The sequence below is a fragment of the Antechinus flavipes genome, chromosome 3, assembly GCF_016432865.1.
Source record: "Antechinus flavipes isolate AdamAnt ecotype Samford, QLD, Australia chromosome 3, AdamAnt_v2, whole genome shotgun sequence".
Lineage (NCBI taxonomy): Eukaryota > Metazoa > Chordata > Mammalia > Dasyuromorphia > Dasyuridae > Antechinus > Antechinus flavipes.
In genome coordinates, this window is record NC_067400.1 from 593,587,281 (window position 1) to 593,610,156 (window position 22,876).

Below are 22,876 nucleotides of genomic sequence, written 5' to 3' on the forward strand. Positions count from 1 at the left end.
TCATTAAATGGAGGATAGACTAGAGTGGGGAGAATTTTGAGATAGAAAGACCAACCAGAACACTCTTATAATAATCTTATCCCAACTTGTCACTGTCAAAGAGAACAGTGAGGGAACATCAATATGTATGCTGAAGTCCCTTAGAAGGAGAGCTTGGTGGGGAGAAAAAGACTGTGAGTCAAGCATTGAACTTAATGGGGAAGGAAAAAGTTTGTCTTAGATAACAGCTACCAGAATCTTGAGGGTGATGTAAATTGAATAAATCTCAAAAGAGTAGGAGGTTATTAAGAGAACATTGTACACAGCAATCATATGGTGACCAATTCTGATGGACATGGCTCTTTTCAACAGCGAGATTATTCAGGCCAGTTCTAATGGTCTTGTGATGGAGAGAGCCATCTGTTGGAATCTTTACAAACTGCTAACTCATTAGAGTTGATAGATTATTGATCTGATCTTACAAGAAGATGTTTTGGGCCAGAACCTAAAACAAGGTACTAAGTAGAACTAATTGATACAATGCTTGTGTTTACACCTTTACTCATTGGAGTTCACAAGTATGGGAGATTCACAAAGTTAACTGTGTAACTTTGTGAATTCACACCTCCCTTGAAGCTCTTAGGGCCAGAGAGCACTTTGGGAAAAATCCATAATCTCTCTCTCTTGTATCCCACAATTCCTCTCTCTCATATAAAACAGACAGAGGCTCTCAGGGAGAGTTGAGCTGAAGATTGAGAAGGCTCTCTCAGAAGCACAACCAGATTCATCTTCATCTCATACCACTGTGGTGGCCGGGCTCCTGCACTTCCCCTTCTGAGACCAAGATGGTCTGAAAGACTCACCAGAAAGCTAGCCGCGCCCCAAGTGAAGGAGACAAGAGATTCATTCCATCTCTGTGCTGGTTGGAGGCTGAAGAAAGCAGAGGCAGAGGCTGAAGGACAAAACCTTTGGATTTGGCGACATTTGGAGGGAGCTCTTGGAATCTAGCAGAGAGATAGACCTCTAAGCTAACCGGGCTATATTAGAGACAATAAAAGATCTGAACTTTTATCACCTGGCTGCATTTTGGGTGATTATTACTTTCAACTGCAACTAAGGCTGCCTCCCGAAAACCCCCTTGAGAAACCTGTTCTTTCTCCCAGAGAGAACCATCGTCTCATATTATATTTTAAAGAAGAACAAGAACATCGCAGCTATCTGCATCCAGAGAGAGGACTATGGGAACTGAGTGTGGATCACAACATAGCATTTTCGCTTTTTTGTTGTTGTTTGTTTGCATTTTGTTTTCTTTTTCATTTTTTTCCTTTTTGATCTGATTTTTCTTGTACAGTATAATTATGAAAATATGTATAGAAGCATTGCACGTATTTAACATATATTGGATTATTTACTAAGGGAGGGGCAGGGGAAGGGAGGGAGAAAAAAATTGGAACAAAAAGTTTTGCAAGAGTTAATGTTGAAAACTATCTAGGCATATATTTTGAAAATATATTTTTTAAAAAAATAAAAGAAAAAAAGAGTAGAGGTTATTGAGTGATGATGGTAGAGGATGAGCTTGGAAGTAGATGGGGAGCAAGGAGTCTTCCAATTTCTCTATTATGACCAGTGAGTTAAAGGTATGAAAGGGTGAAGCTGGGTCTCAGTGGGTTCCCAATGAAGGGAGGGACAAGAAAGAAAAAATATCTGAGATGAAAGCAAATGTGTTATTGTCTTAGTGCTATTTAGGAAGGTTCAGAATATCAAGGTCTAGAGAGCACACAAGATAGTAAAGCAAACCAGCTCTATTGAGGAGACATACTTGCAATATCAAGTACAGTCAGAGAAGAAGGGGAACTTCTGTTGAATCGGGTGTATCCTACAGAGGTTCTGGAGGAGATGCGGTATCCTTTCACCCTTAACCGTAAAACTAGAGTCTGATGAGTTTTTATTGGGTTTTTCTCTAGGTCTAGAAAGATCAGGCATTCGGGAAAGGAAGCAAGGAGCTAATGATTCATGCTACTGGGAGTGGGAAGAAAGACTTCTGGAGAACTGAAAACTGGTTGATATTCAAACCTCCAACTGTTGGAAAATGAGTTTGGGCTATTACTCCTGCTCTTACTCTGACAGGGTGACTCAGGGCTTTGAACTTCCCTGTAGAAGGGAGGCTATTTGTATCATTATAGCAATCTATGTAAGAAGCATTCCCAAGTGGTGAAAGTGGGGGGGGGCACTTGAATGTTCCAGTTTGATGGAATGGAACCAAGGGAATGGTCAGAAAGATAAAAATGGAATTTGAACACCCAGCTCTGACATCCTGTTCTAAAGACCCTCCCAGCTGACATCCTGTGTTCTAAAGGTCCCCTCAGCTCTGATATTCCATGTTCTAGAGCTCTTCCACCTCTAATATCCTGTATTCTCTAGCCCTTCCCAGCTTCAATAATCTGTGGACTTGTGAAGAAATACTTAGAAACTAATATCTAGATACTAAAAATACAAGAAGCCTGGGTAATTACCTACCTTTACATCCACTGGCGGGGGGTGAAGGGGGGGGGTGACCTTTTTGTGAGGAAGAGATACTTTTCGCTTCCCAAAAGCTTTCAGAATTGGGTGGGCTGAGAGGGAGAACAAGGAGTGAAGTCATCAAGCAGAATTAGAACTACTAACAATCTTCTAAACATCAGAATGAGTCTCAGCCACTTAGAAGATACTGTTTAATGCTGGAGTCAAGTTCAGGTTCTGGTTACCATTTGTATGGCCTTGGACACATTACCGGAGGTAATAACCAGCATAGAGGTGATAACCAGCAGAATATATATATATGATGTGTGTATGTGTGTGTATATATATACCTATGTATATATATACACCCACACACTCTTTCTTTTTTTAAGGGACCCTCTCAGCTCTGACATTCTCTGTTCTAAGTCTCCTTCCAGTTCTGATATTCTATGTTCAAAGGGCCTTCCCATATATGCACATACACATACAAATACACACACATTATATATATGGCTGTTGGCAGGGCAGTGGACAAAGAGCACCTTCGGCCTGCACTCAAAAAGACCTTAATTCATATTCAGCTTTCGATACTTACTTCTGTGTCATCCTAAGAAAGTCACTTAACCTATATCTGCCTCAGTTTCCTTAATTGTAAAATGAAGATAATAAAAGTACCTACCTCCCATGATCGTTACAAAGGTCAAATATTTGTAAAAACTTATTAGCATAGTGGCTGATAAATAGCCTAATGCTAGCCATTTTGCTAATGATGATGGGATGAGTTGATTGGCATGAGATTAGTCTCATTCTGCTTGACTCCAGAGAGCAGAATTAGAGTAGAAGGTACAGAGAGATGGATTTAGGGTCAAGAAAAAACTTCCTAATAATGAGAAATGTCTTAAAGTGAAATAGGGGTGTCCCTGGTGAGTTTACCATCAATGGAAGTCACCACACCAAAAGCTGTGTGTCTATTGTTGGTCTGGATCTCTTTTAAGAGGAATTATTCTTGTACAATTATGGGCTGCCCTGTGTGGGTTGCAATGTAGCTTCATACTCTGAGATTCTATGTCTGAATTCATTCTAAAGACAGAACCCTAGAGCTAGAGCAGCTGCAAGAGACTTGAGACATGGGTTCAACTCCCTGGTTTTACAGTTCTAGAATCTGAGGCAGGAAGAGGCTCTTCCAGCTAAGAACCTAGATTCAAACCCAGACTATCTGACTCCATTTTCCAATAGCTAAATGGTCAGAGGATATGAATAAGCAGTTGTCAAAAGAATAAAGTGCAAAGTATTTATAATAATATGAAAAAATGCCTAATCACTAAAAATAAAAAGAATGCATCTCTGAAGATTCATCACATACTCTGCAAATTGGCAAAAATAACCAAAAATGGCAATAGCCAGAGCTTCACAAGGGCTAGATTTATTTCCTTTTTTATTTATTATATTCCCAGTGATTAGCTCAATGCCTGCATGTAGTAAGTACAAAAAAAAAGAAGGAAAATGATATTTCAAGTTTACCCTAGTCTGAGACTGGGTTCTTAGTTTTCATGTAATCATGTCTCCCAGAGCATCATTCTCTCTGAATTTCCAATTTGAGCAAAACATTATGGGTGATTTCAAAATAATACTCGTGATCCAAACCCCAAGTTCCTCTAAAGAATGTGGTCTGATGAGTAAACAGGCTTATTTTTTTTGTGTGTGTGTTTTTTTTTACCAGACTGAGATCTAGCAGGAGTAGAATGTAATACCTCACTTACTCATGAGGAATATTCCCAACAATACTAATTGGGAATAAATGAGCATCATAATTTATTCTGTAGTTATTCTCAAGGCTAATTGTTTGTTGAAAGGAAAGCTTAGAGTTTTGAATTTTAGTTTTATGAATTATCAAAGGAGAGCTTCAGGATTCCTGAACCTAAGATTTCTTTAAAACTTCTTAATGTCTTGGACTCCTTGGGTTGGCAACTCATTGGTTGGTTGTTGTTTTTCAATCAAAGAGGACCAAAATGGTATTGCTATGTTGGAGTCATGATACAGTGTGTCTGCCTGTGGCTGGTCAGACCAACAAGAGCTTGGAATGCTCTACCACAGGTAGGACATAAATAGTCTGTGTGAACACTTGGAGTGGAGATGGCTCTAAATTTCTGCATCCCATATTTCATTTGAGTAGGCAACATGGTGAAACTGATGGACCACTTCTCAGAATTATTATTTTAAATGTAAAAAAAAATTACAGGCCTCAGGTTAAGAATTCCCACAGAGTCTAGTCCAATTATTTTATTTTGCACAGGAGAAGGCTGAAAGGTTAATTAACATATTTAAGAGCTCATGAATGAAAGAACCAGGCCTTGAAACTAGACTACAACTCAGTATTTTAGAGTGGGCATCCTCTTCATGTATGGGTTGGCATAGATGTTTGATGAGGCTTCCAACTTAGAAGCGGCAGTCAAGTTAACTTCACTAAATGTCTACTTTTTTAAATGATGAGGATATAAAGAAAGACTTAAGCATTTGGAACTATGCCCAGAGGACTACTAAATCGGGAATACCTTTGATCCAGCAGTGCCATTACTGGGTCTGTTTTCCAAAGAAATCATAGAAAAGAAAAAAGGAGCTGTATGGTCAAAATGTTTGTGGCAGCTCTTTTTGTGGGTAGCAAAGAACTAGAAAATGAGTGGATGCTCATTGATTGGGGAATGGCTGAATAAGTTATGATACATGAAAGGATTGCAATATTGCTGTTCTATAAGAAATAACAAACAGACTGATTTTAGAAAATCTTGGTAAGATTTATATGAACTGATGTTGAGTGAGGCAAACAGAACTAGGAGGACATTATATACAGTAAGAACAAGATCATATGATGATCATCTGTGATAGATTTGGATCTTCTCAGCATTTCAGTTACCAAGATAATTCCAATAAACTTTGGATGGAAAATGCCATCAGTATCCAGAAAGAGAACTATGGAGACTGAATGCAGATCAAAGTATATAATTTTCACCTTTTTTCTTCTGTATTTTTCTTGAGATTTTTCCCTTTTGTACTGATTTTCTCCCCCAATATGACTCATATGGAAATATGTAAAAAAATGAAGGCTTAAATCAATTCCTGCCCATTTATATATCTAGGATAATGAAGGGAAGTTTGAATGGTTGTAGAAAATCTTGTTATCAAATTTCTCTGATGAGGATTTGTTATTTGGGGAATAGGGATATGCACATATGTGTATGTATGCATAAATATACACATACATATAATTCATAAATGTATAAAATAATAGTCATTCTCCAGTAGCTAAATGATTAAAGGATATGAATAAGCAGTTTTCCAAAGACCAACTGCAAAGTATTCACCACCCCATGAAGAAATGTTCCAAATCATTAGTAATAAGACAATCACAAATCAAAACAACCCTGAAATTTCATCTCATACTCTGTATATTGGCCAAAATGACAAAAATAGCAATAGTAAATGTTGGAGGTGTTGTGGAAAGGTAGACTCAATAAAAACATTGTTGGTGGAACTGTGAAATGGTACAACCATTTTGGAAAGTAACTTGGAATAATGCAAATAAAGTTACTACCTTTTGAGCCAGAGACTCCATTATTGGGCTTATCTTCCCAAAGAAGCTATTGACAAGAAAAATGTCTCCATATACTTCAAAATGTATAAAGCAACATTTTTTCTGATAACTAAGAATTGGAAACAAACTAGATTCCTATTGGGATATGGCTAAACAAATTCTGGTTCATGAATGTAAAAGAATATGATTGTGCTATAAAACTTATTTGAATTAATTCAGAGTGAAGCAAACAGAGCCAAGAAAATAATATACACAGTAATTACGACAATGTAGATAGAAAGTATAGTGGCATATCAAAAAATAAAAAGTAAATGCAACAAAATTATTAAAAGTGGGATTCAAATAAAGACACATAGAAAGACATCTCCCAAACTACCTCTTTGTGGAGGTTGGAGGTCCACATATGTTATACATTGTACATGTTTTCAAAGTTTTTCAATGTATCAGTTTATTGGGTTTCTTTTTTCCCCTCTAAAAAGAGTTTCTCATATGAGTTGGCTCTCTGGAAAGGGGAGGAGGAGGAATATATGGGAGACTATGTTAATTCAAGAATTAGAAAATATCAATGAAAACTTATTTTAAAAAAAAGATAATTCCTTGTCCTCAAAGAGCTCACAATCTAACAGGAGCTGTAACACATAAGAATGGGGTGTGGGGGGAAGGTTAAGCAGAGCAGGGGCACACACAACAAAGTCCTACAGGTGGTAGGAAAATTCTGAGGAGATATGAGTTTATAAATTGGTTTCATCTTGCAGAATTATGAGCTTCTGGAGATGATGAAATCCAGGAAAGCAGTGCCGTGGAATTCAAATAGAAATAAATCCTTGCCAATGCATATGGAGTTAGAAAACCACAAATTAATATTATCTGTGTTGTATTGTTTTTCTATGTATTTTGTTAAATGTTTCCCAAATGTCTTTTAACCTGGTTTGGGTCACACTAGGGAGTTTTGCTGATGACTTACAGCTGCTTACCTAGTTTGACACCTCAGATATAATCCAATCCTTTCATTTTAGATGAGGAAATCAAGGTCGGTAAAGTGGCTTATCTAGTCACAAGTGTAGTAATCATTAGAGATGAGGCTGAAACCCAACTTAATGTTGGATTGGATGACTTCTAAGGTTCTTTCCAGACTTACATATATGAAACAACATATTCAATGCTCTTTTTGTACCATACAAAAAACAAAGAGATGTTATCCCATCTACATTGATCAGGCTGGTGTCCTAAAGGTGAAAGGCAAATATAGAGAAATTCAAAGAGATTTGGGGAAATGCCAACACATTTTCTCTTAACTACCGCTCACGGCCTTATTTAGTCCAAGCAGCATTTACTCAAGCCACTGAATTTGAAGACAAAGAGCTATACCAACACAAGTGTTGGATTGTTTGCTGTCTTGTGTCCCTGTGTACAAAGTTTCAAAAATAAGCATAAATCAAACACTAAAATTGCAATACAAAGATCCAAACTTTCCCACCATGCTCAGGGTTTGCTGAGCTACTGACTCCCAAGAGCAGGCCAGACCATTTTTTTTACCTTCAGCAGTTCTCAGTGAAAGTTACTTATCTATCATTCTGGGCGTAACAATCAGCCTTCTCAAATTGAAGAGGGGGCTCCATAAAAAAGGACCAAGGCAGGCTTAGCTCTGTATTTTTTGTGGTTTCCCTGGTTTCTCTTTCCTACACTGCTTCCCTCTACCCTTCCACTTCTCAGGGTGGGAAGTTAGGAGTTACCATCTCTCATCTTACAAATGAGAAAACCAAGGCAAATAATTTAAGTGACTTGCCCAGCTCTCAGAGCTATTAAATATCAGGTGTGATTTGAAACTGGATCTTCCTTACTCCAAAGTTCTCCTTCACACTCTTCAGTTTAAGTCAGAGGGGAAATAAGATGGGGGGGCTCAAGGTTTAGAAGACCTCTACTCCAGATGACAGATGAGCCCTGCCTGCTAGAAAATCTCATGTTCTAAGCGGTGTCCTTGTCGGATGATATCAGGGAGACTGAGGAAACAGCAGTCAAGAAGCAAGATGGTAAGGAAGATGGGCACCTAGTACCTACCCAGATATCACTGGACTGGTGAGTCAATGGGATACCATCAGTGGGAATGGTCAGCAGTAGCTGGGGGTCACCCGCAGGTCCCCTACCAGATAGGAGCACCTTTGAGCCTAAAATCTGCTTCTCTTTGCTCAGATCTGAAGAGAAAGATCCAAATACAAATCCCAGTTGGACTTTCCTTTTCAAGTCAAGCAGAGTAACCACAGGGGACTGGCTTAGAGCCCGCTTCTGAGGAATCCACATTCTCCCAGTGGTACGTTTGCCAATCTGGTGCTAGGAAGCATTTCAGAAAGGGGACTGAAGGGTGCTGGCTGCTGGGGAAAAGGAAGCAGTGGCCTAGGGCCAAAGCTAGCCACTTGGTCTCTGCCACTCCGGACAGAATGGATTCCAGGCCCCTCGATGAAGACAGCCAAGTGTGCTTGGGTGGCCTGGGCCTGGAAGCAATGGAGACATGGTAAGGAAGAATAAATCCTTCTGTCTCTCCCAGCAAACTGAACCTTTTAGTGCCCCCTTGTCCCTAAATCACTTCTTCAAAGTGGAAGTTGGCCCCACAGGGTAGGCATCTGGCCAAAGGCAGAACAGCCTCCAGAACATTCCAGTGTAATCCATTAAACAATTCAGGAAGGTCAGCTTAGGCATGTGTCCCGAGCCCTATGGCCTGCAGAGAAGGGCCCCCGCGCAGCCCCTGCTTGTTATCCCAGCTTCCCAAGCTCACTCCCAGAGATGCCTGGCCTCCTTCCTCTGGCCCTCACTTGGCAGACACAGCCGTTGGCCAATGGTATTCCTTCCCTTCCTCCTCCACGGAGAACATGACTTCAAGGTGGCCCCCAGGGGACAGCTCTGTCTCCTGTTCTGGGTAATGGGTAGACTGGTCTGTCTCCAGGATCTTCTTCTCAATTTCCAAGGTCGTGGAAGGATTCCTGCTCTCGGACACTTTGTTGACAGACCCAACAATCACAGTTTCAGCTTTCATGATATAAATATTCTCTGCAAGGCAAGAGGAGGAGGTGAAGCTGGATTTTAGACAACACCATAATGATCACGGGAAAAATTTCAATAGCATTTCAAAGGCTGCAAAGGCACCACCCTGGGGTCTCAGACAGGTCCTGTAATTATTAATCCCATTTTCCAGATGAAGGAACTCTTCTACCATATGCTGCCTCTCCTTCATTTTATTTTTTTGAAGACAATCAGGGTTAAATGACTTGGCCAGGATCACTAGTAAGTATTCCAGTCTAGATTTGCTCTCAGGTAGGTACTACTGACTCCAGGGCCAATGTTCTATTCACTGTACCACTTAGCCGCCCTTGTTTCATTTTATAAGAATAATGATAGATTTTTATCTTATCTCATCTATCATATTTATCTAATGATAGAGTCTAGACCTGAGATTTTACTGGCAAAGGAAATTTGGAGGTAAGAAAAATCCCCCTACTCTGTGTCTTAAAAGTTGCCTGGAATCAGTGACGTGACTTGACCAGGGTTACGTAGGTCAGAGACAGATTGTACGAGCCCATTAAAAATTGAGCAAGTACCAAGTTAAGGAGGCCTCAGCCCCACTGCAGAGGTTGCACGCTTCTTCCCATCTCGCTCCTCCCCTAGTCTCAGGAGCAGCTCGTTTTAGAGACTGCTTAGACTTCCCATCCCCCTGCCAGTTGAATTTAGGGAAGTTGTTCTCCGTGGGGAGCCGTGGTTTCTCATGTAGCTGGGCCACTGGGTACGGATGTGGGGTGGGTGGGGAAAGCTCCCCAATGCCTGGGACAATCTGGGGAGAGCCCAGGCTCAAGGAGGAAATGGCTTTCCCTGGGAAACACCAGGGCTACTATTCAGCCATTTTTTTGTTTTTTATTGGTAAACAGCCATCCTGGTTCTCTAAGATGAAGCCCAGAACCAGAGGTGCTGGGTCCAAATCTCATTACAGAAATTTAGTCTTAGGCATATCACTTAATCACTGGGCTGATATTTTCTCATCTGTAAAAATGGAGTGCTAGTTCCACCTCTAGAACCATGATCTTAGATTTCAAAGCTTAACCTTCTGGATCTCAGTTTCCTCATCTATAAAATTGGGGGAGATGGATTAGACAGTTTCTGAGGTTCCTTGCTGCTCTAGATTTGTGACCCAATATTGTTCTGATCCCAAGGTCCTGAATGGAAGTTATCTCTCTGGTTCTGGATTTGCTGGAAAGTAAAGGGCCATTCTTGACCTGGCTTCCAAAAAGCTTTGGCTCCCATTCTGGCCCCAGGTCTAGGTGATCTTGCATAGCTTTGCTTGATCCCTTGACTGAAGATGATACTGGAGTGACATTTTCAGGATAGACTTGAGCCTTTCTCTGGCTCCATCTACTATCAGCAGTCCCCAGGCAACAGGCTCCTCCTTCCATGGGATACCAGGCTCGAGGTACCTGGCCAGACAGCCAGGCCAGGAAATGGCATTCACCCTGTCCTTTTAAGGAGTGCCTGTGTCCCCTGAATACCAGCCACTAGCCAGAGCATATCCTTGCCTATGTGCCAGTCACAATGGAGTCTAATGGGGGAGACTCCTCCCCTAATTCCCCCTAATGGGGAAAAAAAGGACTGGATTTGCAAGGAGAGGTCCTAGATTTTAATCTCAGTTTGCTACTAATTTCCTGGGTCAATTTAATCAGCTTTGGGCCTCAGTCTCCTCATCTGTAAAATGAGGAATTGGATTAAATCAGCAGTTCTTCAGAATCTGAAGATCCCCCAGAGTCCCTGAGAACCATAAAAACAATGAACACTCAAGACTTTGGGATCAGGGTAACATGGGACCTCAGATCCAGAGCTAGAAAGGACTTCATCTAGTCCCATCCTCTCATTTTACAGATGAACAAATTGAAGTCCAGAAAGGGGAAGTGATCCAGAAGCACAGAATCAAAGACTTAGAGCTGGAAGGGACTTCAGACATCAAAAGTATTTTCACAATAATGTCTATTAAATTAATGTCTATTAAAACACTCCTCCCCTTTCTAACTACAAATCTGTGTGAAGCTAAAAAAATTTTTTTTACAAACTTTTTCCTCAGTTTCCAGTCTTCAGCATATTCCTCCAGTGTAACCATTCCTGTATTGTTAGCACAGTTCCTGGCACAAAGCAGGAGTTCAATTAAATGTTTCCTTCTTCCCTTCTTCCCTTCTCATCTTTTCTTCTTCCCTTTTTTCCTTCCCTTGCCAACAAGACTTAACTTTCTTCTTTCCTTTCTTTCTTTCCCCTTTATCCTTCCCTTTTACTTTCTCCTTCACTCTCTCCTTCCTTCCTTTTTTTCTCTTTCCTTTTTTCTCCTCTCTTTCTTTCTTCCCCACCCTCTATCTCTCTGTCTGTTTCTCCTCTCTCTCTCTCTTTCTTCCTTGTCTTCCCAACAAGATTTACTTCCTTCTTTTTTTCCTTCATTCCTTATTCCTCTCTTTCTTTCTTCCTCCCTCCTTCCTTTCTTCCCTTACAAACAAGATTTACTTTCTTCTCTCCTTCCTTTTTCCTTCCCTCCCTCCTTCCTTCTTTCCTTTCTTTGTCTCTTTCCTTCCTTGCTTTATTCCTTCCTTATTCCTCTCTTCTTTCCTTTCTTTCTTTCTTCCCTCTTTCCTTCTTTCCTTCTTTTGCTAACAAAAATTAACTTCTTTCTCTCCTTTCCTTTCCTCCTTATCCTTCCTTCTTCCTTCCTCTTTCCCTCCCTCCTTCCTTCTTTTTCTTTTCTTATTTTTCTCCTCTCTTCATTTACTCTTTCCTTTCTCTCTCTCCTTCCTTCCTTCTTTCCTTATTCTCTTTCTTCCTTCCCTCCTTTCCTTCTTCCTTCCCTTCCCAACAAGATTTACTTCCTTTTCCTTCCTTTCTTACTAATCCTTCCTTTCTCCTCCCTTCTTTCCCTCCTTTGTTTTTTTCCTTCTTTCTTTATTTCTCTCTCTCTCCTTCCTTCCTTCCTTCTTCTCTCCCTTCTCTCCCGCTCATATCTTCTGCCTCCAAGATCTACTGCTGATCTTAACACAATCCGAGGAATCTTCTGAGATTAATCCCAACTCACTCTGAGTGCTTCCTTCATGACATTTCACCATGTCTCAGTATTCTATTCTATGCCCTGTTCCTTTGCATCTGCCCATGTCCACAGTGATCATTTCCATATTCTTCAATGATTTATGCATTTATAGCAACCACTGCCTGAACAATTGCTCCATGTAAAGTCTCATCTGAGTACTCCCTCGGCGTATCTCTGCTCCCCCGTTCCCCTACTCCAACTACAGTGAGAAAACACAAATCAGGTATTCTCTCCCAATGCTTTTACATTTACTTGGTGTTTTTTAAAAGGTGGGGAGGGGCTGGGAATTATCATAAATGATTAACATTTCTATAACTCTTTAGACTTTGCTAAGAGCTTTTTTCATCCCAGCTCTGGGAAGCAAGCAGTGCAAGTGAGTTTGCCCTCATTTTGCTAGTAAGGAACTTGAGATTTAAGTGGTTTGTTCAAGGTCACTTGGCTGATAAATCTACAAGCTCCTCGATTAAGAACTAGAAGAAAAGTCAGAGGAAGACATCAGTTCCACAGAATGTTAGCTATGCTGTCAGAGGACCTGGGTTCATACCCTGTGCCTAGCACAGAAGTAAATTTTAGAGCTGGGTCTGAACCCAGATAACCTGCCACCAAGCCTAGAAGGGTGAACGATCTTCATACCTCACCAGCCCTTTCAGTCGCTTATGAAATTTTCCAGTGTCAAGTCTCAGCTCCTCCCAGCCAGACACTTTACATACCAGACCCCCAGTGACTCACCGATCTGGTTATTGGTGTGCTCCGGGATCGGTCTGGGTTCGGAAATATCGCCAGGGCCAAGATTCTCAGCAGCATTCAGATCCGGGCCAACAGATTCCTTGTAGAAGGACATCATAGACTTGGCTGTCTCCGGGGCCGGGCGACTACTACTCATTAACCCTTGCTTTTCAGCGACCTCGGCTTTCCTTGGAAGACTCCTGGGCTGCTGACAGAGAGGACATAAACTTGAAGAATGGGGGAACTCCATATGACCTCCAAACTGGGGCTACAAATGCCAACAAGAAAACTCACTCCTGATGCTGAGAACTTTGGTCTGAGAAGGATGGCATGGGGGGCTATACCTACCTCTATCCGTGTCAAGCTTCTGGGGCTTGGTAACACACACACACACACACACACACACACACACACATCTGTATATATAATATGTGCACAGATGTACATGTCCATATATGTATACACATGTGCACATATATGCTATGCACATAGTGTGCATCTGTGCATATATTATATATCCATATGTGTACATATATACAAATACATTTTTGTTGTCATTTTTTCAATTGTATTTGACTGTGACCCCCATTTGAGGTTTTCTTAGCAAAGATATTGGAGTGATTTGCCATTTCCTTCTCCAACTCATTCTACAAATGAGGAAACTGAGGCAAATTGGGTGAAATGACTTGCCTAGAGTCACTAGGAAGTTATCTGAGGCTGGATTTGAATTCAGGTCTTTCTGATTCCAGAGCATACACATATGTGTGTATATGCATATATATATATATATATATATATATATATATATATTACAAACCTATGTGATTAATTTTTTTATTTTTAAAGCTTTTTATTTTCAAAACATATGCATGGATAATTTTTTCAACACTGACCCTTGCATAATGGTATGTTTCAGATTTTCTCCTCCTTCCCCCCACTCCCTTCCCTAGATGGCAAGCAATCCAATAAAACATATGTGACTATTAACCATTATGTTTGAAGATGTCCAGTGGTCAGTGTGATCTGGAGGATCTAGTCATATGCACATTACATAAACATATAGTATATGTAATATTAATATATATTTTTACATATATAATTTTAAAATTTGATTTGAGATTCACAGCAAACCAGAGAGGCAGGTGCTATAAATATTTCCATCTTCAGCTGAATAAACTGAGGCAGAGAAAGGTTAATTGACTTGCCTAGCCCACAGTCAAAAACTTCTAGTTCTAGAGATAGAAAGGGATTTAAGAGGCCCTTGAATCCAATCCCCCTCATTTTACAAATGGGGAAACTGAAGATGGGAAAGGTTAAGTGACTTGCCCAGGGTCATACAAGTAGTCAGTATATGAAAGGGTTGGGACCAAGGTGTGATGTCCTGTGTTCTAAGGCACCCCCCCCCAATTCAGATATCCCATATTCTAAATGTAAAATGGGGGATAATAGTAGCACCTACTTCCCAGGGTGGTTGTGAGGATACAATGAAATTATAGCAGTATAACACCTGGCACATAGTAGGTACTTCATAAGCATTTGGCTGCTTCTTTTTATCCCTGGGCCAGGGATAAAGGGAGGAAGCAAGGAAATGGTGTCTTTATCTTTGCCCTCTGGACATTGCCTACATCCCACCCCAGAAAAGCTTCAGCCATGTGCTGAAAAAATAATTGTCTATAGGTGGCTGGCTGCCACTCTGTCCTGGAAAACCCCAGCGGGATAAGCCAGCACTTGTGGCTTGGGTTCCTGGCATCGGTTCCAGCTCTGCAGGAGAAAGCCTTCCCAGACTCAGCCCCTCCTTCCTCAGGGGCCAAGACAAGGGGTCGCCAGCCAGGCCCAATGGCTGGGTGGGACAGAGGCTGGACAGCTCCCAGAGCAGCCACCCAAGCATAGGCTCACTCCAGAAGGCCAGAGATTTGGGGTGGGTTCTTTCAACCCTCAGCACACTGCAGAGGGCATCTGGTAGAAGCTATTTTAGGAAGGGAAAGATTTAGGGGATTTTTGCCCAGGGGAGGGCTGACTTACTTGACAATTTTTCCTGGGGCTGTAACCTAGAACACAAACAAAAAAACATCATCAGTGAGAGATCCTGACGGAGCATAATTGATTCACTCATCAGGGTGTGTTTTATAGAGGACATTAAAGTTCTAAAAGGACCATAGGAGCATAGAGATAGAACTGGATGAGACCTTAGAGGTCACCAACCCCAAACCCCTCATTTACATATGAGGAAAATGACACATGGAAATAAAGACATTTGTCCAAAAGTCATAGAGACTGTAAACATCAAAGGTAGGATTTGAACCCATTCTGAATACAATTCCCGCCCAACTTCTTGATATCACCAGTAAGAACTCCAATTGATATTATGGAGGAAACTGTTCACGGGAAATGGGAGGGAGAAAAAAATGGGTGTTTGCTGACGGAGAAGAAAAATTTAATTAGAAAAAAAAACGTAAGCAGCCTCTATGAACACAAGAATTTGTCTTTGATGATAGCAGCAGAGACCTAGAAAGGTTCCCAACAGATACTGATCTTAATCTCTAAGATTATTGACGTACCTAGCCAAACTCTTCCTTCCTATTACCTCAACATCTCCTAATGGATCTCTCCTCCAAATAGTTAGCTGTACGCTTTCTGAAAATGTAATTAAAATGATTATCTCATGTCATCATGATTATAATGTGAACTGGGACTTTAGAACATAAAATGCAGGAAACAGATGCTTTTTCTAAGTAGTCCCAGGAGGACTTCATACATCTATCCTACTAAAGACCTAGAAAACAAAGTTCTTGCCACCATAGTCTTTGACACTGTCAGATGACTCAACGTAAGAAACTGATATGATTTATTCAGTGGAAATGACACTTAAAGTAGATGCATCGACATATGGTACCTCAAGGACTTGCAACCAAAACCTTCCAATTCAATCATCTCCTCTTGGGGAGAAGGAACTGTCTCACTTTTTCTAGTTGTACCCTCGATGCTTAACACAGTGCTGTGCACACAGTAAGCATTTAATAAATGTTTTATTCATCCACTCATTTGTTGTTCCCACGCTGCTACTTTTGTTGGAAATGTGGTGGGGATTCACCTTCAAAAAAAGAGACCGTGACATATACATCTGCATCGCCACCATCACCATCATCATTTACTGGCAATCCAAAGAAAAGGATGTGTGATGTCACTGATAGAGGGAACTTCAGAGTGAGAACACTTCCTCTGCCAACCACACAGGCTGGCTCCTCTTCTTCTAACCTATGGTCTTTAAGTTTTCTGCAGCTCTGAGACATTAAGGGATGTGACTTGGATCACACAGTCAGTATGTGTCAGAAGTCTTAACTACCTTTCAGACCAGCTCTCTACCCATTCCCCATTCCATCCTGCTTCCCCACAGACACAGAAAGGTTAGAAGTCACTTTACTGGTATCATCTCACTTGAGCCTTATAATAATCCTGTAAGCTGAGTACTAGAGATATCACCATCCTGTTATTTCAGATGAGGAAATTGAGGCAGAAGTTTGGTGACCTACCTGAAGTCATACAGTAAAGATTTTAGGCATGATTTAAACCCATGCCTTGCTCTATATGTGAATGATGGGAAATCTTCATACTTTAAGGGTAGATACAACCTTTGGCATCATACCTGACTTTTATAAAACATTTTAAAGGTTTGTGAAATGATGTATGCCCAGGATCTCATTTGAAGTAAAATAAATAAATAAAAAGTTAAAAAAAGAAGTAGTGAGTAGATAAGAGTGTTAGAACTGGAATTTGAAAGCCTCAAATTCAAATCTTACTAACAGTATGATCCTGGGCAAGTCACTTAACATTTTCTGCCTCAATTTGCTCATCTGTAAAATGGGATAGTAATAGTACCCACCTCATACAGTTTTCATTCAATTCCCTCAGTTAACTGACTCTGAGAAACAGCCTGGCACAATTGATAAAACATTGGACTTGTAATCAGGGGAAATGATTTCATGTCTCACTTGTGACACTGCCTATGTGACCTTGGGTAGCTCTGAAACTCAATTTCCCAACCGGAAAATATGAAGTTTGGACTTGTCGGTCTAGTCTATCCTACCTTTAAGTCAGGTGAAGAATCTAATGCTAATTTCACAGGGCTGACATATAAGTCAAATGCAAAATAATAATAATAATAGCATTTACAAAGTGCTTTAAGATTTGCAAAGTTTTTTTTTACTTTAACTTTTTTTTTTTACAAAAGTTCTTTACAGTTTAAAATGACATCTCCTTTTATCTACATGACAACACAATGGATAATACATTTAAGGTGTTACACAATTATCAGTTATGTACTCTTGGGGTGTCAGGTAAGTACTTCTCTCAGATTCAAAGGGATTTCTAGTATTCTAATATTTTATTACTGTTGAAGGTGCTATCATCCTCCCATTAACCCCAACCTGTCTCCCAACCTCCAGTCTTTCCAGTTTCCAAATGCCCATTAAACATTTCAAACTAGACATCCTGTAGACATCTTAAACTCAACATGTTAAAAACTGAACTCATTATCTTCCCCCCCCCAAAAAATGCTTCATTCTTCCTACCTTCTCTATTATAGTTAAAGGTGACATGATCCTCCTATTACCCAGGTTCACAAAAGAAGTGACATTCTCAATCTTTCTCATCTATATCCAGTGTGTTACCAAGTCCTGTAAATTCAAGTTTGGCAACATCTCTTATCTGCACCTTCTCTCTCTTCTGTCAGTATCACCAGTCTGCTGGTTGTTCTCCCTGTCTCAAGTCTTCCCCTACTCCTGTCTATCCTTCACTCAGTCGTCAAAGCTGTTTTCCTAAAAGACAATTCTGATCATACTACTCCTCTACTCAATAAACTCCTGTGGCTCCCTATCACTTCCAGCATCAAATTAAAAATTCTGTTTCATTTTTAAAACCTTTCCAAACTGACCCCTTGCTATCTTTCCAGTCTTCTTACACATTACTCCCTACTGTGTACTCCCTATCTGAGGACACTGGCTTCCTTGCTGTTTTTCCATTATTTGATTCAATGCATTTCACCAGCTATTCTCCATACTCTTTTCTCCTCATTTCTGCTTCCTGGATTTCCTGATTTTCATTAAGATTCAGCTTACATGCTGCCTTTTGCAAGAGGCCTTTCCCAATCTTTTTGTTGATGAATACAAATGCTATTGCTTTCCTTCTGAGGTGAATTCATCCTGTATCTATTTTGCAAAGAGCTGTTTGTATGTTTTCTCCTATTTAAATTGTCAGTTCCTTGAGAACAAGGACTGCTTTTGCCTTTCTTTGAATCCCCATCACTTAGCACAATGCCTGGCACATAGTAGGTGCTTAATAAGTGTTGATTGATGAATAGTAGGTATTAAATAAATGCTTATTGAGTAATAACCCCTAACTAGAATACTGCGACATGAGGAAACTGAACCCCCACGAGTTGGTGACTTTACATACCTACTATCTATACGGGGAGCAAGTATCAGAGGCAAGTTTGGAACCCAGAGTCAGTACTATTTCTACTACACCATATAAACACTTACAAGTTATGATACTCTGCTCATTTTCTCCTTTTGTGGGTCTACAATACAGAAGGACTTGGGCAAGATCAACAAAGGATAAATCAGGAACATCTCATATACAATGTTCAAGTATTTATTGATATTACATGTTCAACTCCATTAAAAAAAAAGGTTATTCTGCAACAAACATTGCAAATGATAGAGAAAATAAAACTACAGCAAAAATTTTAATTTCAATAAGGATTGGAGAAAGAAAGAAATTGTTTCAAGAAGATTCTCAGCCTTCCAGTTCATGGAGAAAAAAAAAAAAACTAGAGTTCATCAAAAAAAACAAAATTTCCCTTTTTGACCAAACAGACGTATCTGGTTATGAAACTGAGTAATGTCAGATTCAAAGTATACGAATGAGAAATTTGACATGTTTTGATCCCCATGTCAAAATCCCAGAGAAGGGTAACGTGGTCCAAAACAGCCCAGATCCCAGCAGCTCTGATTGGTTAAGCAATGAACCCCCCTGCTCTGAAAGTATCAGAGACCTCAGAAGCCCTAACCTGTATCAGCCTCTGCTGGTAGGTCCCTAGGAAGAGGAAATCTACCCCCTCTTCACATCTTCCAGTCACTTTGAATAGCTCTAATGGATAGGAAGCTGGTCTTGTCCTCAAACCTAAATTGGCCCCTTCACAACTTTTACTCATGGTTCCTTGGTCTCTGCTCTGGGCCAGAAAATGAAAATAATAACTGTTAAGGAACAGGTCAATTCTCCGAGAGCCTCCACAGCTATGGATCATGGCGTCTGGAGGAGTTGCAGGACAGCCTTTGCTGACACAGGTGTTCCTTGTGGATTGGGAATGAAATAAATTGGAGGCAGAGGGAAAAGGAGAGAGGTCAGAGAACAGCAACTGCCTCTCAGTCTCCTTGTATCATCCTCTCACAAGAGGAGATCCATTCTGGGTGGGCCCCACCCAGTAGCCACTGTCAGGTGGCTCCCGTGTATTCCAACAAATAACAATAGCAAGAATTTACATGGAGTTTCACCTGTGTTAGCCCATTTGATCCTCATAACATCCCTATGATGTTTTATTTTATAGCTGAGGAAATTAAGGCAAGAGATTAAATGAGTTGTGCAGTATGTGTTTAAGGCAGTTTTGACCTCAGATCTGTCCTGATATAAAGTCCAGCACTCTAAGTTATCTAGCTGCCTAATGTAATCCTTCCTTTTCTAAGAGGCAGCCTTCAACCACTTGAAAATGGGCATCCACCTCTAAGTTTTCTCCAAGCCAAAAACACTCAGCAACTTCTACTGATCCTTAGATGGCATGGATTCAATGGTCATGTCCTCCTCTGGGATGATCTCCAGTTTATCAATGCCCATCCTAAAAACATGGTACCCGGAACTGAGCACACTATTCCAACTGTGATCTGACCAGGCCAAAGGGCATTGGGACCATCATATCACTACCTGCCTAAGACACAAGTCTTAGAGGAAGGCGTCTTAATGCAATCCAAGTCTTCATTAGCTTCTTCAATTATCCCACACAGCTAGCAGACCAGGGGCCTTTGGCCTTTGGCTGTGCATTTGGTCTGGACTTGGGGTGAGCTAATAGACCCTTCTTAGGGAGCTTTGGCCTGGATAAACTATAACTTAAATCAACATCTGGGTCAATCTTGATTTTCCTGAAACATGTCCCTTAAATTTCCCACTTCAAAGCCTTTGCCCAGTCCCTCCTTTTCTTTAAGTCTTACGATTCCTTCAAGAAGGAAAGTTCTTTCTTTTTTTTCCCCAAGCATAGCTCAACTTTCATCTCAAAGCTTTTTTTTTTTTTTTTTTTGAGGTCTTTTCTGATTTCTTTAGTCACTAACTTTCTTTCTTCAAAGAAAAGTTTCCTTGTTTGGGTACCATCAAATTGAACAGAATATCACTGAGGGGGATGGTGTTTTTGCTCTTTGTTCCCAGAACCTAGCACAGCCTGGCACATAGTGGGACTTTTATAAATGTTTTTCAAGTTTAATTGAATTGAATTAATAAAAATTTGTTGAGCAAATGAACGAATGAAAGAAAATGAATGAATCTAAAAGTTATCTGTGATGGTGATAAGTGTAAAAAGGAGAAAGAATAAATAACTGAGGTGGGTTTAAAAATTCTCCCTTAGAAGAACAACTCTCAAGGAAGGATGCTGGTAGACAAGGCAGGACCACAGTAATACACAGACTCCAACCAGTCAATCATTTCCTCTTTCTTTTCCGCCCCATCCTCCTTTTAACACATTTTTATTTTATAGCAAGCGCAAATACTATAAAATAGCATAATCCTTTAAATTAAGGATTTAAAAATTAAAATAGCATAATCTCTGGGAAGAGAGGGAAGATTATGCTCAAGGTCAAACTGCTCCTGCTCAGCCAATGCTCTCTCTCTCCACCTGTCCACACACACATCCTCCTTGTACTTACCCAAAGATTTGACCTGGGGTTGGAAGTTTTGGCCAGAATAGAGATGAAGCTCTGAAAGAGAAGATGGAAAACCTGCAGGGGCCAGTTCTTAGACTTTCTAGACTCTTAGGAGCAGGAGCAAGGTAAGAAATAACAATAACAAAAATGACGACAATAACAATAATGCCTATTTTTACAAGTACTTTAAGGCTTCCTCACAACAAGCCCAGGAAGGAGGTGGCCAGTGAACAGGAATTAATAACAAGGTTCTAGAAGGAGAGCTGGAGGAGTCTCAAAGGCCACCTTGTCTGAACTCTGCATTTCACAGGTGAGTTCCAAGGCAGTTCAGCAGCCAAGGTCACAGAGCTGAGTAGGAAGTGTCAGAGGTGGGATTTAAGCCCTGGGTCAGAGAAAAATACTCTCACCATCCCTCTCTTACAGATGAGGAAACTGAGGTCTTGGAGGGGTAAAGTGCCTTGTCCATGGGGCAGGTATCCAACAAAGGAGGAGCCCAGGGTAGGAATGGTCTTCTGCTAGCCTCTAAGTCCAATGATCATTCCACATCACCGCGTGATGGAAACCCAGTGTCCCGAGTGGGAAACCCCATTGGACACCAAACACTCCCTCCTCCCCACTCCCCACCTCCAAAGGCTCCAGGGACAGAACATGCACTCACTTTGCAGAATCCCCTTCCTGCAGGCCTTCTGCTGGCAGACCAGGAATACAACCAAACCCAACATCACAGCAAAGATAGTCATCACCCAGAAAAGAGGCTCGGACCCTGCAACACAAGAGCTCCATTCCAATCCCTGTAAAGACTGGGGAAGAAATTCCCTGACACAACCACTGGGGAGAGACCTTGTCAACCCAACCCTACCAAACAGCCAGAGCCCCGGGAGGATCTGGGGGATCACCTAGCTCTCTCTCTTGCACTTTGTTTTTCTGTCTGTCTCTGTCTGATTCTGTCGCTCTGTTTCTGTCTGTCTCTGTGTCTCTCTCTCACTCTATCTCTTCTTTCTTTTTGTTTCTCTCTTCTATTTCTATCTCTCCTCTTTTTTGTCTCTGTCACGTCTCTTTCCTCTGTGTCTCTTTGTTTCTGATTGTTTCTCTGTCTCTGAATCTCCTTTCTATCCTCTGCCTCTCCTCTCTCCCTCTTTCTATTTCCCTCATCTCTCATTCTTTCTCTCCTTTCTCTCTTTCCTTCTTCTCTCTCATTCTTTCTTCTGTTTCTTCTCTCTCTTTCACTGTCTCTTCTCTCCTCTTCTTTCCCTTTGTGTCTCTCTGTCTCTGTCTCTCTCTTTTCCTCCTCTCCCTTTCCCCCATTCTGTCTCCCTGTATCTCTTTTATCCCTTCTCTTCCTGTCTGTCTTTCTCTCTCTTTCCCTTCCTTCTCTACCTCCTTCCCTACATCTCTCTTTTTCTTTCTTTCTTCCCTCCTCCCTCCTTTTCTCTCCTGTCATTTTGTTATACTGATGTGTTTTATTCTTATATCACAAACTTTTCAAAATTATCTTTGCCTTTTGAGACCTAAACCAATAATACACTGACCTCATTCAAAACCGCATATAACATTCCACATCTATAATTCCTCACTCTTTCCATTTTTAGTGTTTTTTAATGAACAGGAATTTTTCTCTCCCTTCCAACCACAACCCCACTGAAAAAAGAGAAAACAAATTCATTGCAACAAATACATATAGTTAATAAAATCATTTCCCCAGTTTCTATGTTGAAAAAATATACATCTTGCTCTGCACTATGAATCTTTCACCTCTCTATCAGAAGATAGAGAGCACTTTTCAACATCTATCCTCTGGATCCATGGATGCTCTAGGCATTGATCATCGTTCTTACAACTTTAGAGTTTTTGGACTTTAAAAGCTGTTGCTACTGTACAAATTGTTCTCTTGGTTTTGCTTCTTTCATTCTTCATAAGTTTATAAAAGTCTTCAAAATTCTTCATTTTCATAACATTTATACATAGTATACATTCCTTCTCTGCTTGCTTCATTCTGCTCTAGTTTTTACAAGTTATATTTCAAAT

General features: G+C 40.6%; 1 protein-coding gene across 1 annotated transcript; it reads right to left on the reverse strand.

The window, feature by feature from the left end:
* Positions 1-4,743: 4,743 nt before the first annotated feature.
* LOC127555857 (tumor necrosis factor receptor superfamily member 8-like) lies at positions 4,744-13,264 on the reverse strand. Its single transcript, XM_051988526.1, has 2 exons — positions 12,894-13,264; positions 4,744-9,109 (listed from the first exon to the last, which is right to left on the reverse strand). The coding sequence occupies exons 1-2, from the start codon at positions 13,138-13,140 to the stop codon at positions 8,871-8,873; spliced, it is 486 nt and encodes a 161-aa protein (XP_051844486.1). The 5' UTR covers positions 13,141-13,264; the 3' UTR covers positions 4,744-8,870.
* Positions 13,265-22,876: the final 9,612 nt, after the last annotated feature.

Coding starts and splice junctions, on each gene's coding strand:
- LOC127555857 (XM_051988526.1), bottom strand. CDS start 13,140: ATGGAGTTCCCCCATTCTTCAAGTTTATGTCCTCTCTGTCAGCAGCCC. Junction 9,110..12,893: donor GCACACCAATAACCAGATCG/GTGAGTCACTGG, acceptor CTTGCCTTGCAG/AGAATATTTATATCATGAAA.